Below are 20,206 nucleotides of genomic sequence, written 5' to 3' on the forward strand. Positions count from 1 at the left end.
GTGAAATGACCCGCCAAGAGTTGCTCAGCTCTGGCGGTCGAGTCAGCACCAGGAGCCAGGCCCCTTGATGCCCAGTGACACGGTCAATGGGGTGGGGGTGCAAAGGGGACCCGATTTTGCAAATCATACGGGTCCCACTGTGTCTAACAGCGACAAACGTTTCTGACGGGTGGGTGTTGGGCCTGGCAAAGGCTGGAGGGTGGGAAGGGGGTCGGGAGCCACAGTGGCAGTGGGCTTTGGGATCAGGCTGATCTAGGATAATCCTGCTGCCACCCCCACTGTCTGCTCGTGGGCAGCTTCGTTCCACTGAAGTCAGAACTGCTTTTCGAGCCCGCCCGTGGCAGGCACACTCAGCAGAGGTCGGGATAGAGGTGCCCTGCTTGGTTGTAATGTCGTCGGCTGGAGAGGTTTCCGAGAGAGGAATGAAGTGTTTTACCCCCTCCAAGTCCCTTAGGGAGTTCGGGAGAAAAAGGGCAGCGACCCTCATGGTGGCCAGGAAACAGCAGCTCCTGTCTCTGGCCCTTGGAGCCCTGGTGCTATCCAGTGCATGAGTTAGGAATGCCTTGTCACCAAGGTCCAGCCTCCCTCGAGAACGGTCGGGGACAGAGTGGCAGTGAGGGCAGAATGTCCAGGATTTATCCCGGGATAGTGGAATGTAGAGCATGCAAACACTGTAAACACACTCTTTGAAACAGTGTGAACTTGTAAGTGCTGTCCCCCTCCAGGACTGCATTACCCCCTCCCCTCCCCCTGCCCCCACGCCCCAGTCCCTGGGTCACCCCTGTCACTGGAGGAAGCAGTCTTGACCCCTGGCTGGCCCGTCCAGCAGCCACAGAAAGGGGAGAGACAGGAGGACCGGCGAGGGAGGCAGGAGGCTTCTCGGGGGACTCGGCCACGGCTCTGTACCTGCCCTAACCTGAGGGCTATTTTGTGGGCTACCCAGCCAGCATTTTGAGCTCCAGGTCTGGCCCTCAGTCCCTGATTTCCTGGGGACTGGGCAGACCTCTGATATTGCTGCCTGGTATATAAGTTTGAGTCCCTCAGGTAGCAGATATCTCAAGTCCCTAAGGGAGACAAAGATGGAAGATTCCACTCGTCTGTGTGAGGCAGCCCTGCAGACTTAAAGCTTCACAAGCAAGCGGCCGTTTGTGTAAAGAAAAAGATGCCTTTCCTTCCCGGGGGACTAAGTCCCTACTTCAGGGTGCACAGCTGGGCAGGTGGTGCACAGACTGCATTTTGACCCCCACTGGCCTCTCATCTAGGCTCCTTTGTGCAGTGCACAAACCATGCAACTAAGCACGGCAGCCCTAGCCAGTTTTGTATTTCATACTCCCTGTGAGCAGACTCCGCAGGCACCAGGGGCACAGAAGGAGCAAGACGACATAATCCCTGGGCTTACGGAGCTCACACAGGACTGGCTACAAACAGAGCAACCTATGACCACAACAGTGTAGGGTGAGCTCAAGGCTATCAGGCAAAGAGCAGCGTGTGGGGCAAGGGAAGGGACAGGCGTGGGGGAGGAACTTAATTTACAGCAGGTGCGGAGGGGGTGGTTTCGGTGGAGGGGTCGGGGGCCAGAAATCAGACCCAGAAAGAGTTCAGCCTGTTCGAGAAGCAGGGAGGTCAGTGGTTTGAAGGGAGGATTCTGGGGCAACGTCAGAAAGGTGAGTACGGCCGGGTCGGGCAAGGGCTTCTAGGTCGCTGCTGGAAGTTTGGATTTTGTTCCAAGTGTGGTGGGACCCCTGGCACCTCTAAGCCACTGGGTGGAAGAGGAAGGGGGAAGCGACCAGAGGCAAATGGCCTGGGTGATAACCCCTGGGAGCACAGCAGAGGATCAAGGGACAAGGGGAGGAGGGACAGCTGAACAGGGCTGCCACCACTCATGATGTCGGGGATTCTGGTGGGTTTGGAGGTGACATTTCGGCTTCCGGGGTGGCACCCCTAAGAGCAGAAAGGAACCACAGGCCTCGCTCTGCCTTTCGTGACAGGTTAGGTCATGGGGTCTCCTCTCTGCGTGTAGCACCCAGGCGGGAGGTCCTCTCGTTGACTAATCAGAGTGATGTGTGTCTGCAGTTCAATGTTAAAAAGTCCACGGAGCCTGTCCAGCCCCGAGCCCTCCTCAAGTTCCCAGACATCTACGGACCCAGGCCGGTTGTGACAGCCCCAGAAGTCATCAACTATGCAGACTACACCCTGAGGACCACGGAGGAGCCTGCTGCACCTGCCAGCCCCCAGGCCCCGAATGACAGCCGTCTCAAGAAGCAGGTCACAGAGGAGCTGTTCATCCTTCCTCAGAACGGTAGGGGTCTCCTGCCTGTGGTTCCCCTCTAGCCAGCACGGCGCGGGGGGGACGGGTGGACTAAAGGCGTCTCTGTAGATGCTGGGGATGGCCAGCCCCCGCGTCCAGAGCATTTGACGCTGGGCAAGCAGGTGGGCCCAGGGCTTCGGAACCACAGGGCTTTATTCCTGCAGACATATTGCTACATTGCTTCCCTCCAGGGCCCCCGGCTTCCCACTGGGCAGCGAAGAGTCCTTTTCAAGTTGTGTAGAGGAGTTGAGATTAGATCACGGGCTTCCGGAGTCATGGGTTCAATTCTCTGCCCTTTCATGTACTCGTTGGGTGGCCTCGGTCATGTTGTTAACCTTTCTGGGCCTCCGTTTCCTCACACATAAAATGGGACTGCACTATTATCTGCCCCGGAGGGCTGTTGTGAAGTGCGAATAAAATGATGCATGTAAAGCGCTCAGCCCAGGGAGTGGCACAAAGGACGCGATCACAACATGCTGTTACTATGGTGTTTCTCTTCTCCTTCTCATCAGTATGGACTTCAAGATGTAACACCTTTAGGGTATGCTGGGCACTGGGGCAGATGCGCCAAGCAGACACTGTCCCTAACCCAGAGGAGCATGCTCTCATAAGGAGGCAAGAAATACAGCTGGGAGAACGGGGTGTTGTGTGGTTTGGGGGTTTTGTTTATGTGGTTGGACAGGGAGATGGCAGAAAAGGAAGCAGCAGAACTGGTTCTGACTTGGACCCCGATTTTTATGCATCTCCTGGCCTGGGTCCAACTGTACCCCATGCTGGCCGGTGAACGGCACCCCCCCAAAACCCACCCAGGACCACAGTGATTAGTCAGGAATTTCTTCAAGAACAAATTCACAAAGTGCCTGTGGCATGAACGAAGCTGCTTCACTTTTAGCCTCTAGTCTACATTTTATTTTCATTTTAAAGATTTTTAAGAATTTATTTATTAGAGAGTGAGCGAGCATGAGCAGGGGGAGGGGCAGAGGGAGAGGGAGAAGGAGACTCCTCGCTGAGCGGGAAGCCCGATTCGGGGCTCGATCCCAGGACCCCGGTATCATGACCTGAGCCGAAGGCAGATGTTTAACCGACTGAGCAACCCAAGTAGCCTACATTTTAAATAGATGAAAACAGACCCATTGAGGACTTGAGAGCTTACGCTTGATGGGTGGGGAAGAGCTTGCCTGAGGAGCCTTGAGGGTGGGTGATCAGAATCCTAATTCCTCCAGAGCCCAGATGAAACCAGGATTGGATGCTCTCCACCAGGAAGAGCAGGAGAGCGTGTCGGAGTCTGGAACTTGGAAGAATTCAGAGCATTAGCCCATCTTCTCTCTGTCGTCACTCCTCATTCCTTTTCCCACCCCAGAAGCCAAGCAAGCACTGGCCCCACAGAAAGCTATCAGGAATTGAGTCTTCAGCAAATACTGACCAGAGGCAAGGGCGTGCAGGAGAGGGGGAGTGCCAGATCGATTGGACGTTGTCCCCATGATGCTGAACATGTCCTACTCCCACCCGTGACGGTCCTCAGCCCCTGTGGAGCTCAGCGTCCCATTTCTAGAAGCTGAATCCGTCCCTGCCTTTCCAAGGGGTGCCGGCTTTGGTCTGGTTTTGATTTGGTTTTGAAGTTGAAGGCTGAGGTCCTCTGAGAGCGGAGAGCTCTTGGTGCCAGGCAGGCCCCTTCTGGCACCGACCCTGCTGTGGTCCTCCGTGTGGCGCCCTCGGAAGCCGCGTGGGTCCTGTGTGCGTGTTGGTCTCGCTTTACGCGTTGCTCACAGCCTGGTCGATCCGTTCCTGACTTAGATGTGCCAGGGGAATTGTTCACCACTTGCGCGAACCCCCTAACAAGCCATTTTGAAAGTTCAATAGTCCTTCAAGTATCTACTCTCTCAATTTGTTCTGAAAAATCAAAATTTTTACAATTCCAATTTGCCTCAAGTGGAGTCTGCTACAGCTGCTGGACCCTCTAATTCCTGTCGTATGTTTGACTGATGACGGTCTTCCAGATGTTTGGTTCCTGTGCGAGGGGGCAGAATGAGCAATCTTTGTGGGTTTAGGAACTTCTGAACTAAGGCTACGCTCATTCATTCATTCCACGAGCATTTACTCTACCTGCACTGAAGTCACGTCCACGACCCCTGACCTTGCCCCCCCCCCCGCCACATCTCCTCCTGACTCATTTCTCTCACATTGATCTCCAGCCGTAAACACCTGGGGAGCAGGGATGAGACTCTGGGAGAGGCAGAGCTGGAGATGGGCTGAGCTCAGAACCAGGGCGCCTGGACCACACAGGCTGTGACAGTTTCCCTTCCCGAAAGCTCACCAGGGGCCGGGCCCTGGGCCAAGTACTTTCCCTGCTTTATTTCATTTCGCGCAAGTAGCTCTAGGAAAGAGGAACTACGATCACTCTCATGGTAAAGATGAGGAAACCGCGAAGTCATTTGTCCGGGGTCACGTAACTATTACAGGGCACCTCAGGTACGACACCAAAGCCCATGTCTTGCCCACTGGGCAGTGACAGTCCCTTACAGTGTCATCCCAGGACCACAGGTGTCACCCTGGCATGGCCACCACGACTTGGCCCCCAGCTAGGGAGCTTTCGGTTTGCATTCACATCATAGGTGACAGGTGGGAGAGATGTGATCTGGAAAACGGGACCCTCGCGTGAGTGGCAGTGACGGCCTTTCCTCTCTTAACAGGTGTGGTGGAGGATGTGTGTGTCATGGAGGCCTGGAACCCGGAGAAGGCCGCCAGTTGGAACCAAGCCCCCAAACTTCACTACCGCGTGGACTATGACCAGCAGAAGGCAGAACTGTTTGTGACTCGTCTGGAAGGTATTACTTTTATTTGACTTCCACGGGCTTCCATGTGCCCGTCTCCCCTGGAGGAGCTGTGGCTGGGGGGAGCACTCTGTAACCAGCAGACCCTGAAATGTGTGGGGTTCCCCCCTCCTCTCCTATAACATCCAAAGTGGAGGATCCTGGTTGGCAAACATCTTGGCTCCAAGTGGTGATTCAGGGGCCAGGCTTCTCCCATCAGGGGCCCCCCAATCCTCTCAGGCCTCCTTGTCATCTGTATCTAGCAGGTGGGAAGAGAGGGAGAGAGTGCAACCGCCCCTTAAAAGCCATGACCTGCACAGAACATGTATCAGTCCTGCTCAATCCTAGAACTCAGTTGCATGGCCACTGACTGCCAAGGAGCCTGGGAAATGAGGCTCAGCGGGTGCTCAGCAGAAAGAGGAAAGGGGGTTTTGGGGAATAGCTAACTATCTCTGTTGCAGGTGCTGTTGACATTGAATGGGGCTTTGTGCTAGATATGGAGGGAGTTCTGAATGCGCAGCAAAGTTTCTGTAATCCAAGAACCGGGCAGTCTTTCCAAGGGGGTCAGGATGTCCCTGGTCTCTACCCCAACAATTCACTTTAACATCAGCAAACAAAGCTGAGACTTTGCAAAGGACTTGGGGGCTAACAATGGGCCATTCTATGGCTCCTGGGAGTTGGGAGCTGTGAGCAGGAGAAATTAGACTTTTGTATTAAATTTTATATTTTTAGGGGGTGCTTTTCCTTTTTATTCTCTTTCAAGATTTTTTTAGCCTTTTCATATACTTTATTACATTTGGTCTTCACAATAGTCCCATTTAACAGATTAGGTAACTGAGGTCTAGCAACCTCAGCTGACTTGTCTGAGATCACTCCAGCTATTGGTGCTAGAGCCGGGACTAAACCCAGTTCCCCTGGAGCACGGTGGAGAGTTCTAGCAGGATACATGGCCTCAGTCCTTCACCTTCTCTTCCTGGGAAAGATCAGCTCCCCTTTCCCAGATGACCACTGAGCAGCCAGCCATAAAAGCACCAGGGGTACAAGTTTCTGGAATAAGTCCACCTTGGGAAGCATTAAAAACACCGAAGTTCGGAATAAGAAAACAACAGAGGTAGGGGCCAAGCGATGCACATCACAGATGGTTGTGTGGTAAGTATTTAAAGTACAGAACAAACAAGTACAGAATCAGAGCACAAAAGGCATCAGCCGTTCGTTCGTGGGCCCGGGCATCTTGGGGACACCTCAGGGGCATGAGGCGGGGAGGGCTCCGGGACGCACCCCGTCCCGTCCCTGTTCTCCGGGGACCAGCGGGCGCTGCCGTGGGCCGCCTCAGGGGAGCTCCAGTTTCTTTTTTTTTTTTTTTTTAAAGATTTTATTTATTTATTTGAGAGAGAGAATGAGATAGAGAGAGAGCATGAAAGGGGGGAGGGTCAGAGAGAGAAGCGGACTCCCCGCTGAACAGGGAGCCCGATGCGGGACTTGATCCTGGGACTCCAGGATCATGACCTGAGCCGAAGGCAGTCGCTTAACCAACTGAGCCACCCAGGCGCCCCGGGGAGCTCCAGTTTCTAAGGCGAGTCCACAAAGCCACGGTGGTCAGCCCCGGGGCTCTCGTACACCTGGGGTCATGACCGTGAAGCTGGACGCGGCCGCTGCCAGCGGGCCCGTGCCGCTCGCCTCCCCTTGGCCTTGCCGAGTCCCACGTCTGTGTTGCTGTCTCCTTGGCTGCAGCTGTGACCAGCGACCACGACGGAGGCTGTGACTGCTACGTCCAAGGCAGCGTGGCCAACAGGACCGGCACGGTGGAGGCCCAGACGGCCCTGAAGAAGCGGCGGCGGCACACCACCTGGGAGGAAGGCCTGGCGCTCCCCCTGGCGGAGGAGGAGCTCCCCACAGCCACGCTGCTGCTGACCCTGCGGACCTGCGACCGCTTCTCCCGCCACAGCGTGCTCGGGGAGCTCCGCCTGGGCCTGGACGGGGGGTCTGTGCCTCTGGGGGCCGCCCAGTGGGGTGAGCTGAAGACTTCCGTTAAGGTAGGGGAAGCTCTTGCCAGGGAAGCTGAAACCCGTTGGTGGAGTTTGGGGTGGCGGGACTGGGCGGGACTGGGCGGGACTGGGCATTCCTCAGGGCCTGGCAGGGAAGGGTCGGAGAGGTCAAGGCCATAGGACGGTGTGTGGCTATTCAGGCCCTCGGGTCAAGGCCTCATCCAAGGGCCTGCCACAGGGGAGCCTAGAGGGAGTCTTCTGGGGGGCTGGTCTCAACCAGCTGATCAGTGCCGTAGGGGGAGACTGCATAGCCTACAAAACCCCGAGTATTTACTAGCTGGCCCTTTACAGAAAACGTTTGCCGGCTCCTGTGCTCGAGTAATAAAAATACTACAAAGGGCATTCATTTTTGAGTACTTACTATCTATCGGTTGCGGCGCTTAGAACTTTACTTCAGTCCTTTCTCAGAGCGGCCAGGCAGAAACGACACTGTGACTCCTTACAGACATGGGGACTGCGGCTTCGAGTGGTGGGGTAAGCCACGCAGGATCACCCAGCTGGGACACCGCCATCTCGGCCTTGCGGCCAGGTTGGTCTGGCTCTAAGTCCAGTGCTGTCCCCTCGCCACTGAGCCATGTGCCTGTGAGGCGCCCTCCGCCGGGACCTTTCCTGCCGGACACTTTCACTCCCCACCTGCCCCCCGTTTGGCTATCCTCTCATCCTCGCCTTATTTTTCTTTCTTTCCCAGCCTCTGAAACTTGATAAAAATTGACAGCTACTCTCAGCTGGAGCCCCGCTGTTCTGCAGCAGGTTCCCTAATGACTGTGTGATTTGGAATCACAGCCGGGGGCCCTGGGAAGAGGATGGAGGCTTGTGGTTCATTCAGCTGGTAAACCAGCTTTCTCTGGAGGGGGAGGGCCTCCCCCAGGGCTTCGGAGACTTCTAGCTGGAAGTCCCAGACCTGCTGTCCCTCCCCCTAGAAGAGCAAAATGCATCCCTTCATCCCGGGAATACCGGATTTCCAGGGTGTGCCAGGCCCTGGGCCAGGATTTGGGGACACAGTGGTAATTAAGACTAAGCCCTGCCTTCAGGGCACGTGCCTTCTCATTAGCATCACAGGTACCCTGTGCCTCAAAGATACCCCCGACAGGTGAGCAATGTCAGAGGCCCATGCTGGCCAACCTAGGAGCTGGTGCCCAGAGGCAGGTGCGGGGGGGGGGGGCCCTGGCCCCAGCTGGGGCGTGTGGGCTGAGGTGAGCAAGGTGGGTGGAGTGTTCCGTGGCCAGAGCCCGGAAGCCTCTCTCCTCTAGGCCAGAATGGGTTAACACAGGGGCCGTCCGTGCCCCAGTTCTCACCGGAAGATGCTCAGCCAAACAGTGGCATGTGCGTCACCACGGATCATAGAGCACCCCACTCCAAGGGCATCTTGGATGATTCATTGAGAGCCCGAGAGAAAGTTGGGGGGCAGGGTGAAGGTGAAGAAAGTTATTTTTGCAGACAGGTACTTGAAGCAGCAGAGCGGAGGAGGCAGAGGCTGCTAAAATTATCGGGCTGGTACAGCCAGTGGGGCTCCTCCCGGGCTCTTGGCACCCCTACAGAAAGGTGACGAGCCCTTCACAGGCTGACGGGCCCAGGTTCCTCTCGCCTGGCTTCGGGGGAGCAGGATCACCCTGTGGCTACAGCCCAGGCCAACCGTGGACCTCCAAGAAGTGATCTAGAATCAGGAGGCTGGGATGGCACCCTCTGGGTGCCCGGACAGGTCCCTGGGCCTAGTTCCTTCACCGGGGAAAGCTCCGGGTAAGGAACTGGGCTGCCGTATTAGACCAAACCTCCATTCAAGGCTCAGCTTTGCTACTTCCCTTCCTTTGGCTATGTGACCTCAGGCAGCGAAGTGCCCTCTCCAACGTCAAGGTCTTATGCTTAAAATGAGAACAAGATTAGTATTGCTAGGGTTGTTGTCAAGATTCAGTAAGAGGGGGCGCCTGGGTGGCTCAGTTGGTTAAGCGACTGCCTTCGGCTCAGGTCATGATCCTGGAGTCCCGGGATCGAGTCCCGCATCGGGCTCCCTGCTCGGCAGGGAGTCTGCTTCTCCCTCTGACCCTCCCCCCCTCTCATGTGCTCTCTCTCTCTCTCAAATAAATAAATAAAATCTTAAAAAAAAAAAAAGATTCAGTAGGAGGTCTCACCCTGCTTTCTCACAAATATTTATCGTGTGTCAGCTGTATGCTGTGTGCTGGGGAATGGCTTTGTGGGGCTTCCAGCCTAATGGGATGGATAATGCAATTGCACCTAGCACATAGTAAGTGTTTAATTAGTCTTTGCTGCTATGACTCATGTCCTTGCCAAAGTCCCTGGTAGCTCCCAAATCATTTTGTCACGTGACTAGTTACTTAGGACCAGTTGAATCATTGGGGTCACGTTGAAGACATTCCTTCCCGCCCCTCCCCGAGAAAAGGGGTGACCCGGGCAGAGGGCTGGCCAGCCTCATCCAGCCTCACTCCCAAAGCCCAGACTGGCTCTTATTCATCCAGAAACAATATTCCCACTTAATCATTATCTTGAAAAGTGCTGCTTCTCCTTCCTTGATGACCGATGGTGATCCTCAAAGCGCTTCACGTGGGCCAGGCCCTTTGGGTGGTTGTATTATCATTCCCATTTTACAGATGAGGCCCTGGAGGCGTGGGCAAGTGAAGTCACATGCCGGAGTGCACACAGCGCGTGAATGGCAGGATTGGAGCTCAGACCCAGATGGTCCGGTGTTAGGGTCTACACGCTTAGCACTGCCTTGGGACTGTGACATCTGCCTCCTCCTGGGGTCGGGGGGCTGCTATTTGGGTCATTTTTGTCCCTTGGGGGTTTTGTTGAAACTCCAAACAAATGCTTGTCGGAATTTCAGTGGAGATGCTCTGGAAAGCCACGGAAGGAGGTGAGGCATGCTGGGCGCTTGGCGGAGGCATCCGCACCTCATGCAGATCATACTTATTGCCAGTGGCCTCTGGTGCCCTTCCTACCATTGCATGCCCAGATTTTTTGTTGACACAGTTGGCCATTCTGTTGACCAAGCAAGGCCCCGCTCAGCATCCGTACATCACATTATTGACTCTCCGCCCTACAGGGGCTGGAAGGAATTATCTTCTCAAACAGAGTAATGAATCACAGCGGCTCCCGGCGCCTGACCGATTGATTCAGTGGTTCCCAAACTGTGTCTCCATAGAACCCTAGTGTTCTATAAAGATACCCCAAGAACGTGTTGGGGGTGCTGGTGGAGGGTGAGAAAGGGTCCTGGCCCTCTGCCCCTGCCACATCCTAAGTGGCGTCTCTTCAATCTGTTTTATATGTCGGGTTTGAATATATGATATTCGGAAAATCACATTTTGTGGCAAATGAGAAACTCTTATTGAAGCACACGCTACATATAATTCCTCTGTGTCCTCCTCCCTTCAGCAAGAAAGCAGCGTTGTGGATAAATGGTTTCTAGAATGCCTGACAGATGCAAGTCCAGTGTGACCCCAGCCTCAGCATTAGCCGATGGGTCAGAAGCCACCCCTAAGTGAAGCCCCCCTCCTTCACCCTCTTTTCTGTCTCAGGAGCCCTCTGCGGGAACTGGAGAGGTCCTTCTGTCCATCAGCTACCTCCCGGCTGCCAACCGCCTCCTGGTCGTGCTCATTAAGGCCAAGAACCTCCATTCTAACCAGTCCAAGGCACTCCTGGGGAAGGGTGAGTGAGAACACACTCCCTTCTTTAAATTCATTTCCGTATACTCCTGGGCCAGTCCCTTCATCGGGCCCGGGTATGAGCTACTTGCAGCTCCTGACCTTGCAGATCCACATGCGGAGAGCCGGTCTCACCCGTGGGTCAGAGGAAGCCAGGGATCGGACTGTAGCCACGAAGGGCAGTATCTGGAGGAAACTTAGCCCACTACCCACACCGGGCTGGACTCACCTCACCGGCAGGTGTCGGGAAGGCCGGGCTGTCCTCCTGTCTTAGCTCGCCATCGCTGTGTGCCCCACACCCAACCCCAGTCTCTTCTGTCTTCTCAGTCTTTGTCAACCTGCCACCCCCACACCAGCTGAGCGTGGGCACTGGCAGAAGGTGTGTGGGTGCATGGGTTGAAGCGGCCTGAAGCTTCGGGCATCTGTGCCCCATATATCCAAGTAAGCATCTCCTCAGCATTCTGGAAGCCTCAGTTTTTCCTTCTGGTTACCCCAGCACAGACAGACCCCCTGAGTCCTGGGGACCAAACAGGCTCTCTTGTCAGAGCAGGAGAACGGCACTGGCTAGCAGTGTGATACCTGGACCCGACGCCAAGTGCTCAGAGCAGGATATAAATAACCAGGTATTTATAGCAGGATACAAATAAAGAATTACCACTGCGTTCAGAATCTCTGAGCAAACAATTTTGGGCAAATGAAATTGGAAGGGCTGGTCTTGCCGACAGATCCCCCAGCCGAAGGCCAGCATTCAGTGCTTTTCCTCGTCCCCTCCAGACAATTCTATGCCTCCTGCTCTTTTTTAAAGCTCCTGTCAGGACGATTACGACACAACACTTTGTCTCTCAACTCTATCTGCTGAAATGAACTAGCCGCCCCGGGGGTGATAATTATAGCCATAAATACCGAAGAACAATTAAATTCTCACATTAGCTTGGGGAACCTTGACTAATGAAAACATAATCCGACTCCTGAGCCTGGTGATGTTCCATGCAACCTTGTCCTGTGACCCCTGCCGCTATCCTCGGGCGGGAGCCGGGGTGGGGGTGGGGGGCAGCTCTATTTGCCCAGGACCCGTGGGGGTCCAGGCAGTCTGCCCTCGCCCTCCACATGAAGCCGGGGTACGCCAGTAAAATTTATAAAACAACAGAGGAGAAGAACTCAACCAACCAGCAGGAGACCTTCTTCTATCTTAATAATCAAAAAAAGTGCTCGGAGGGAGAACCAAGGGGATGAAGACGTGGGGGTGGCTTCGTTCTGCTGGTCTGAGGTGAAGATCAAGCTGCCATACATCTGAGCCATTACCCGGGACCTGGGTTGATGTGGGACATGAAGACACTTGGAAGGGCTCATGGCAGGGAGTGGTTCCAGCTTGATCCCATCATGGGCTACCCAGTGACCACCTTGATGTATTGTACTATTGCGGGTTTTCCACACTGTGGCTTAAGTTCTATGGAAGCAGGAGCTTTTGCTGTATCCCCATGTCTAATGCCTCATGGTGGGTATTTACTAATTGTTGAGTGAACGCATGGCCCGCTGAGAGGGAGGCACAGTGAAGGGTGGGGGGTGTGGAGAGAGGGAGCCTCAGTGCAAATCTTCAGCCAGAGACCCTGTCTCTCCAGCCCTAAGAGGGAGCATCATCCTGGGCCCACCACACCCCACAGGCTCACCTTTCCGTCTCTCTCCTCCCCCCAGATGTCTCTGTCAAGGTGACCTTAAAGCACCAGACGCAGAAGCTGAAGAAGAAGCAGACAAAACGGGCCAAGCATAAGATCAACCCCGTATGGAACGAGATGATCATGTTCGAGCTGCCCGATGAGCTGCTGCAGGCCTCCAGCGTGGAGCTGGAGGTGATGGGCCAGGATGAGGAGGGGCAGAGCTGTGCGCTTGGCCACTGCAGCCTGGGCCTGCACGCCTCGGGCTCCGAGCGCAGCCACTGGGAAGAGATGCTCAAGAACCCTCGCCGGCAGATCGCCATGTGGCACCAACTGCACCTGTAAGCAGCCGCCCGTGCTCCTCCCCTTTCAGGCCCCGCCCCGCCCCTCCAGCCCCGCTGTCCTCGGCGACGTCCTCTTTGTGCCCCATCCTCATTCTGACACCCAGGAGACAGATGTGTTTGCAAAGGCCAGGACCCCTTCCCTCTCCTAGTGCACTCTTATTTCCAAAACATGAGTAGGGCAGGGCAGTGTGTGGAAACAGGACATTTGGGTCGCGCCGAGGAATGCATTGTGCTCCTCCGTGCTATTGAAGAGACACTTGTCAAATACAGCCCATGTGCAGGTTCGGCAGGTGGGGTCAGGCCCGGCGCAGAGAACGCTCAATGTGGGGAAGAATGTGTGCAGAGAATGCGGCTCTTTAAAAATAAGCATTTCAAAAATGGTGGCGGAAATAAAGTATCCTAGATCAACTCATAGAGTTAGGGATTGGGATGGGTGGGATGACATCTTAGCCAGCATCACATCGTGCCCCTGGCCCATGGCAGTCACCCATCGGTTCTCGAACCCTAGTGTGTGAAGAATCACCAGCAGATTCCCCGGGCCCACCTGTTGACATTCCTGGCCACGACCCAGGCACCTGCATTTCTACCAAGCACTGTGTGGTTTTGATGCAGAGATTGGAGCACCGCACTGGGAGAAATGCCTTCTACAGCATTCCAGACAGGTTTTCCCAGTCCTTGTCGGGACTCCCGATACCCTGGGGCAGCCAGCTCCGAGGCTGGACATCTCAGTTGTCAGTGTGAAATTTGGGAGGCCTCTCTGGGTCTTTTTTTTTTTTAATTTATTTAATTACTTTAATTCTTAATGTTTTCATTTGTGCTCTTCAGATCCTGTTCTTGGACTGAATTTTGTGCTTTTTATTGAAGAACTCTGTTGTTTTCTCTCAAAATCAGTTTATGTTATCCTCGGGGGGATCTTCCTTAACAAAGTGTAGGTGGGATTCCCCTGTTTGTCACGAGGCGCTTGTTATCACACCCACCAGCATCACCAAAGTGACTCTCTGAGACAGATCCATCTTTCTCAGCGTTCCAGCCATTGCAGGAGGAATTCAGTGGGAGGCGCATAGCGATTTAGTCTATTACATCTGGCTGCGTCGAAGTGGCCGAGGAAGGGAACTTGAAATAGGAAAGAGTCTTGTGTGAATGTGTCTCCCTTCCTCAATTTTCAAGGCCTACCACCTTCATCAGTAAGTAACCAGCAGCTAGGCTTCAAATTCCTACCTTCTTATTCCAAACAGCTGTCCGCATGGTCAATTAGATGCTGAGTCTTGCTGCGTGGGTATAATATTTGCCCAGGAACCAGGATTCCCGGGTTCTGTTATTGGCCATCCGTAAAATAGGGTCAATGAAATGGCAGCTCTGTCTCTGTGAATGATGTGGTAGATGAAATAGTGCTCAAAAACCGTAGGCACTCTCTGGCTAAAAACAAACCGCAGCCACCTGCAGGTCATCTTTAAGCATCAAGATGGCAGCTGACGGTGACTGGAAGGGGCCAGAACCATCCCAGGCACTTCCGGAACCATGGATTCTGCATTTGGGCTCCTCGCTACTGACACCCAAACTCTGGACCCTCAACTGTCACCCAGTCCTGTGATCTACAAGGGGACCCCTAGGTGAGGTGGGTGAGGGCCATGCTTCATGCCTGCAACATGGCAGGCCGTTCTTGGCCTCTCCCTGAGAATCAGAGCAGGGGCCTCATCACCTTTAGTCATGACTTTCCATTTTTGTGCAGAAGTAGAAAAGCATCCGAAGAAAGAGAAAAAATATCGGATCCCTGTTTAATTGGGAAGTCTTTTAGATAATTGAAGATCTTGCTCATTAAGGCCGCACCTCCTGCCAAGTTTGTTTGTTTTTTTTTTTTTAGGCAAATCATTTGTTAGTGATTTCCTATAACATGTTGCTGAGGCTCCCCTCACGCTCTAGCCTCCTGGTTTTGGTTGGCATGGCCACAAGAACACAAAACATTTCCAATGTGGGCTGACCGGTACTCTCCTCTCGGTAACATCGGCTACTCCAATGTAGAAAAGTCTGGATTCTAGACTTAACATCAGGAAACGCAGGTTCTACTTCCTTATAAACCTATGCACCTGCCTCACAGTTATACCGAAGGATGTTTGAGGTAGGCTGGGGGGCCTCTGATGTCAGAAATAGCAGCCCTGCCTATGGTCATTCCATCACGAGGCATCCATTTCTTTGTATCTCAAGGGTTTCGTTTTCCAGAATCCAAGCTCAAGATTGTCCCTGATAGGAGTCAGATGCCACCACAGAACATCTCAGTGTTGAGCGCCATTTCACTTAGCACACCTGCCCAGGAATGAAGGAGGTCTTGCATGGGATTTTGTCCGTTGTGTTCACTGGTATGTTCCAAGAACCTAGAATAAAGCTAGCTCGCGGGCCCTCAATAAATATCTGTTGAATGAATTAATGAGTGAAGGATAGATAGGGGACTGGATGGAAAAAGAGACCATAAGTGGCATAAAAATCACGCTGCCCTGACTTCTCAATGGTAAAAGCATCAGCCGTCTCAGCAGTCGGCCTAAACGGTCACAGGTGAGTACTCCCATCACCTAATGACCACTCATATGTCTCCATATAAATGTGACAAACGATAAAAGAGAATATAATTGCTATGGTTTTCCACCAAAACTCCGTCCTGGTGAATTTTAAATTGCCCAGAGACCTCAGACCGCCAAATCAACAAACTTCAGTGATTTTCCCATCTGGGTATCTTGTACCAGACACATGTGCGATTTACAACCAACTTAGAGTGATTGAGTCTGTGTGAAATCAACTGATCGTTTTTGAAAGGCACCCCTTGTACTTGGCCAGGGAGCATTTTCTAAGAAGGGCATGGAGCAAGGTGAAAAGGAGAACCCCATCGTAGACCCGGCTGGGGACCCCAAGGTGACCTGGTTCTTTCCTAGATACGGTGACGGGGATAGAGAACTGGGAGTCCACCCTCATTAATTTGTGACTCTACTTCTCACATCAAATCAGAGTGTGTCTGCCCATCAGTCAAGACCTTGCACGTGTCTGTCCATTTCACTTTGAGATATGATCCTTGGCGTGGGTTGAGTGACCCATCACTCCAAATGACGCTATGTAGAGAGGGTAAGATGAAAGAGAGACTCTCCAGGGGCAGTTCCTTTGGGATGTAAAGGAGTCTTGAGGGGAGGTAGCTGCAGCCTGAGCCAAATCGAGGCGAGGACCCCCCAAAGAGATACCTAGTCCTTGTGATTTATTTCTGCCTCCTGTGTTTCCTGTTGTCAGTGCTAAGTGTGTATTTGTTTTGCAATCATGAACCGAAGCACAAAAAGACGCATGAGACATTGTAGTCATATGTCTGGTGTCACACTTGGGAGCAAAAACCTTTCCGTGGTAAATAAATCATTTCCAACTGGGTCAGGTGCCCGGTGTTTTCTTTTTCCTTTTCACTTAATATTTGAGACACATCAAATGCACAAACAATAATTTGATAAACACTCATAAGCTACTACAGCGTTTTATAAAACTTGATGAATGCCATCGAAGTCCCCTCGGTTTCACTCAGGAGAGCGCCGTGTTTCTCCCCGCCTCAAACGTGTCTTCACCCCTTCCCTCCACGTATACATAAGCTCTGAGCAGCATAAGAGTATCTTTGTGTTTTAAACTTTATTTAAATTACATCCCACTATTTGGGTTCCACATTAAAATTTTGAGCTTGACCCATGCAGACATATGTAGCTCTAACCCGTTTGTTTGTTTATTAACTTACGTATTTGTTTGCTGCTGTATAAGATTCGATTATACGGAGAGGCCACCATCCCATTCTCTTACTGATGTACATTTAGACATTTCTTTGTTTTTTCTATTACAAGACTGCTAGGAACATTCTCGTGCATGTCCCCTTGTTCCCGTGTACAAGTTTCTCTAAGGTATGTCCCCAGGAGTGAGTAGAATTGCTGAATGGTAAAGTGCTCTTTGTGCGTACACGTGCATGTGCGCGCGCGTGTGTGTGTGCACGTGCGTGTACTCATGCCCCTGGTGGTTTTGCTTGAGCACCAAATCCAAGGTATACACAAGTAGGGATGCAGGCAACGGGCATGGCCTCTTGGGGCTCTGACTTCATTCTTGAGAAAAAAATTAGGTAGGATCTAGAGACTTCTTTCTCTAACATCCCCAAAAGAAATACACCTATCCCTGGAAGGTCAGCGCATCAGCCAATGGTTCTCCTGCGCTCCAGAAGGTGGGCAGGGACAAGGGGAGTCCTGGAGGCCTGTCACCCTAGGTCCTCCTGGTGGCTGCTGCAGCCCTGGCCTCTGGAGGCGGAGGCTCTGGCATCAGGTGAAGGGCAGGGCCTGAATTTTATAGTCAGTAGGGAATTAGCCAGGGCCGATTAAAACTGAAGTTCTTATAATGGAGAAATGATCCATGAAGAAAGCCTTGAGATGCCTTTGCTTTCCAAGTGCATGCGATTCCTTATTTTATATTATACACATATTTATTATATTGTAAGGACAACCAGGATTTTTAGTTTCATAATTAAGTAGAAGTAGGTCCTGTCCCACAGAGAGCTGAGTATACAGACCATGTTTCACGGGTACCTATGAATATGGCCCATCAGAGCCTAAAACTAATATCTGAGAGTCTGGAAGAGAGGAGAAGAGTTCATTAATCACAGTATATGGGGCTTTCCACTGAACTGCCTTAAACAATAAGCTCTGCCCCTGCATATAAAATTGACTCAAGTCTGGAGCACTGCAGGTAGGAGCCAAGAACCTACAACCCAGTGTGGCTATGTCACTTCATGGCCTTGGGCAAGTGCAAGTCACTTGCGTTCGGGCTTCAGTGTCCCTATCTGTGAAATGAACTTGGACCAAATGATCACTCACTTTAAGGTTTTAGGATTCTTTGACCTAGACTGGCAACAATGTACTTTTCACACATAGTTTCAGTCTCCTGTCTCATGCATAAAACAAACTAAACCCACCTACTTGTGTACCTGCCCTCTCTGTCCCATGCCTGGTAGGTCCGCCTAGCATCTTCTGACAGTCACCCAGTCCTTGAGGCAATATACAATGTCACCTGAGGCTCTGAGTCAGCTTCTCTCATGCACTTCACTGCTAATGGAACTGGTGGTAATTTTCCATCCAAGAGTTTCTATTTTTTTCTATTTTTTTTTTACCGACAGTTGGAAGCACCACCATTCCAGAAGCTCAGAACCCTAGCATCTGTTCTGTCTCCCTTCCAGGGCAGACACCTGGCAAGACTAGAGCCACAGGATGTGCTAGGGATAGATTTAGGCGGTTGGGCATTTTCTTGGTGCGAGTGTTGAAGAACTGTCCCCGCTTCTCCCCTCTTCCTCCTGCAGGTGAGCCAGCACAGATTGTTCTTGGCAGGAACCTCAGAAGCTTCCCCAAGCCAGAGATGGAGGCAGACACCTACCTGGGGGGAGGTGGGAGGAAGTTAGCCTTGGGGCTGGAAGCCAGGCGTTGCCAAGGAAACCTATCTAGTGATGGCCACACTGTGCTCAGGGCCCTGGGGTGGTTCCTCTCCATCTGGGTGTGGTCTCCTTGCAAACAGCCCAGGCTGGAGTATGGTTTCCCATTCCAATTTCCCAGCATTCCTTCTTGGTGTTTCAGGACAGCCCATTGGCAAGTGGGTGTTGGCAGAAATCCTGCTTCAGACACCCGGGGGGCTCAAACCGGGGACAAGCAAGGAGAAACTGGTTTTTCCAGCCGAAAAACAAACAAAACTTCTCTGCGGCCCCTTTTCCCTTAAAAGCCGGGTGGGATGAACTCTGGAAGCAGAAGAAGCTGCCCTGAGGGTCTTTAGGCTGAGAAGGGAAAGGCGAGCCCCATTCAGGCAGAGGTGTCCAAGTCTGCAGGCAGGGGAAGTGTGGGTGGCTCTGTATTACAAGTCACAGGCTACCCCTCATCGAGGGTAGCGACAGGAATTCCGGGTGAACGAGGACCACAGTGGGAAACCACACAACTTCCTAGCACCTACTCCATCCTAAGAGGCTCTCCATCCTACTCTATCTAAGAGGTAACTATAACGAGAATGATGATGCACAGTCAGCATGTAGTAGCCCACTGCTCTGTGCTAAGCACTGAAGACACAGACTCAGATAAGTGACTTGCCCAAGGTCTCACAGCTTGTAAGAGGCAGAGCGGGGTACTGAATGGGGTGTTCTCTAACCCTAAAGTCCAGGCTCTGACATACGGCCAGGGACCAAGGGTCTTTATTGCTAAGGTAATTTAGATGTGCTCACAGTGGCTTTCAAATGTTGCCTAGAACCTTGGACTGAGAATTGCCAAGCTGGAAGGAGCTCAAAGTTCTCCTCAAAAGAGGAGACACCTGCTTGGATTGTGAGGGACCATTATTCAAGGGACAAGAGCAAGTTGGAGTGGAGTATAACTCAAGGAAGCATCTCAGGGGCAACCTCTAGCTTTGTATAGAGAAGAGGCCGGGTCAAGGCGAGATGTAGCCCAGGGTCAGGTGCAGGGTCATCCTGATCCAATGGAGAAATCAATACAGAGACCAGAGGAAGTGAAGAATCCAGGATTTCCCCCATGACCAATACAGCATGAATGGGATTATACTTGTATCAGGGGCTGCCTACAGTCATTCATTCACCCTTTCAATAAACATTGATTAAATGCCCACTATATGACAGGAACTGCACGCGCACGTGCACACACACACACACACACACAAGGTGGCAAACAGAGATAAAAGTCATGAAAGGAAATACCAGCGGGAACATTGAACAGCGCCTCGAGGGTGGCTATTTAGAGAGGGACCCTAAGAGACGAGAAGAGCTCGGCCATACAACCATCCTAAGGGAAGCCATCCAGGCAGAGGGTACAGGGTGTTGGGAGGTCCTGAAGCAGAGAAGAACTTGGTGAGCTTGAGGAACAGAGGAGGGCAGTGTGGCTGGAGGCCCGTGCAGAGGACACAAGCCGAGGCCGGGAGGTAGGCAAGGGGCTAGACTGCGCGAGGCTATGGTTATGCTTGGGACTTTGGAATGCGCTCCAAGGGCAATGGGAAACCACTGGAGAGTGTTAAGCAGGGAGGACGTCATGACTAGATCTGTGTTTTCAAAAGATCACTGTAGCAACTGTCACATAGCGGCCCCTTGGGTCTTCGGGTGACTGCCCAGTGTCCTGAGTCTCCTCTCCGAATTGAACTCAACTTGTCCTTTGCACCTTGGAGAGGGTGGGGAGCAGCTGGGGAGAAGGCGGAAGGAAGGGAAAGGGCTAGACTTCATGTTCTTTACCCCATCCTCCAAGCCCTGCTTTGGGGGGAACGACCTCATGGCCAAGTGCAGATGGAAGATCTTTCCGTTCCTTGCTTCCCAGCTGCGAATGTACGTCAAATCTGGAGGGCCAGCCGTGGAGTGCAGGCTGACCCTG

At 52.7% G+C, this 20,206-nt stretch overlaps 1 protein-coding gene and 1 long non-coding RNA gene across 2 annotated transcripts; one reads left to right on the forward strand and one right to left on the reverse strand.

The window, feature by feature from the left end:
- The first annotated feature begins 2,051 nt into the window (after positions 1–2,051).
- SYT13 (synaptotagmin 13) lies at positions 2,052–16,210 on the forward strand. Its single transcript, XM_081798264.1, has 5 exons — positions 2,052–2,299; positions 4,999–5,133; positions 6,850–7,151; positions 10,691–10,820; positions 12,509–16,210. The coding sequence occupies exons 2-5, from the start codon at positions 5,022–5,024 to the stop codon at positions 12,811–12,813; spliced, it is 849 nt and encodes a 282-aa protein (XP_081654390.1). The 5' UTR covers positions 2,052–2,299; positions 4,999–5,021; the 3' UTR covers positions 12,814–16,210.
- LOC145716142 (uncharacterized) lies at positions 3,203–11,381 on the reverse strand. The gene is made up of 2 exons (XR_014138582.1): positions 11,046–11,381; positions 3,203–4,316 (listed from the first exon to the last, which is right to left on the reverse strand). It is a non-coding gene; the product is annotated as an uncharacterized LOC145716142 (long non-coding RNA).
- Positions 16,211–20,206: the final 3,996 nt, after the last annotated feature.

The sequence above is a fragment of the Leptonychotes weddellii genome, chromosome 11 (assembly GCF_054177405.1).
Source record: "Leptonychotes weddellii isolate Sample4059 chromosome 11, ASM5417740v2, whole genome shotgun sequence".
Taxonomy (NCBI): Eukaryota; Metazoa; Chordata; class Mammalia; order Carnivora; family Phocidae; genus Leptonychotes; species Leptonychotes weddellii.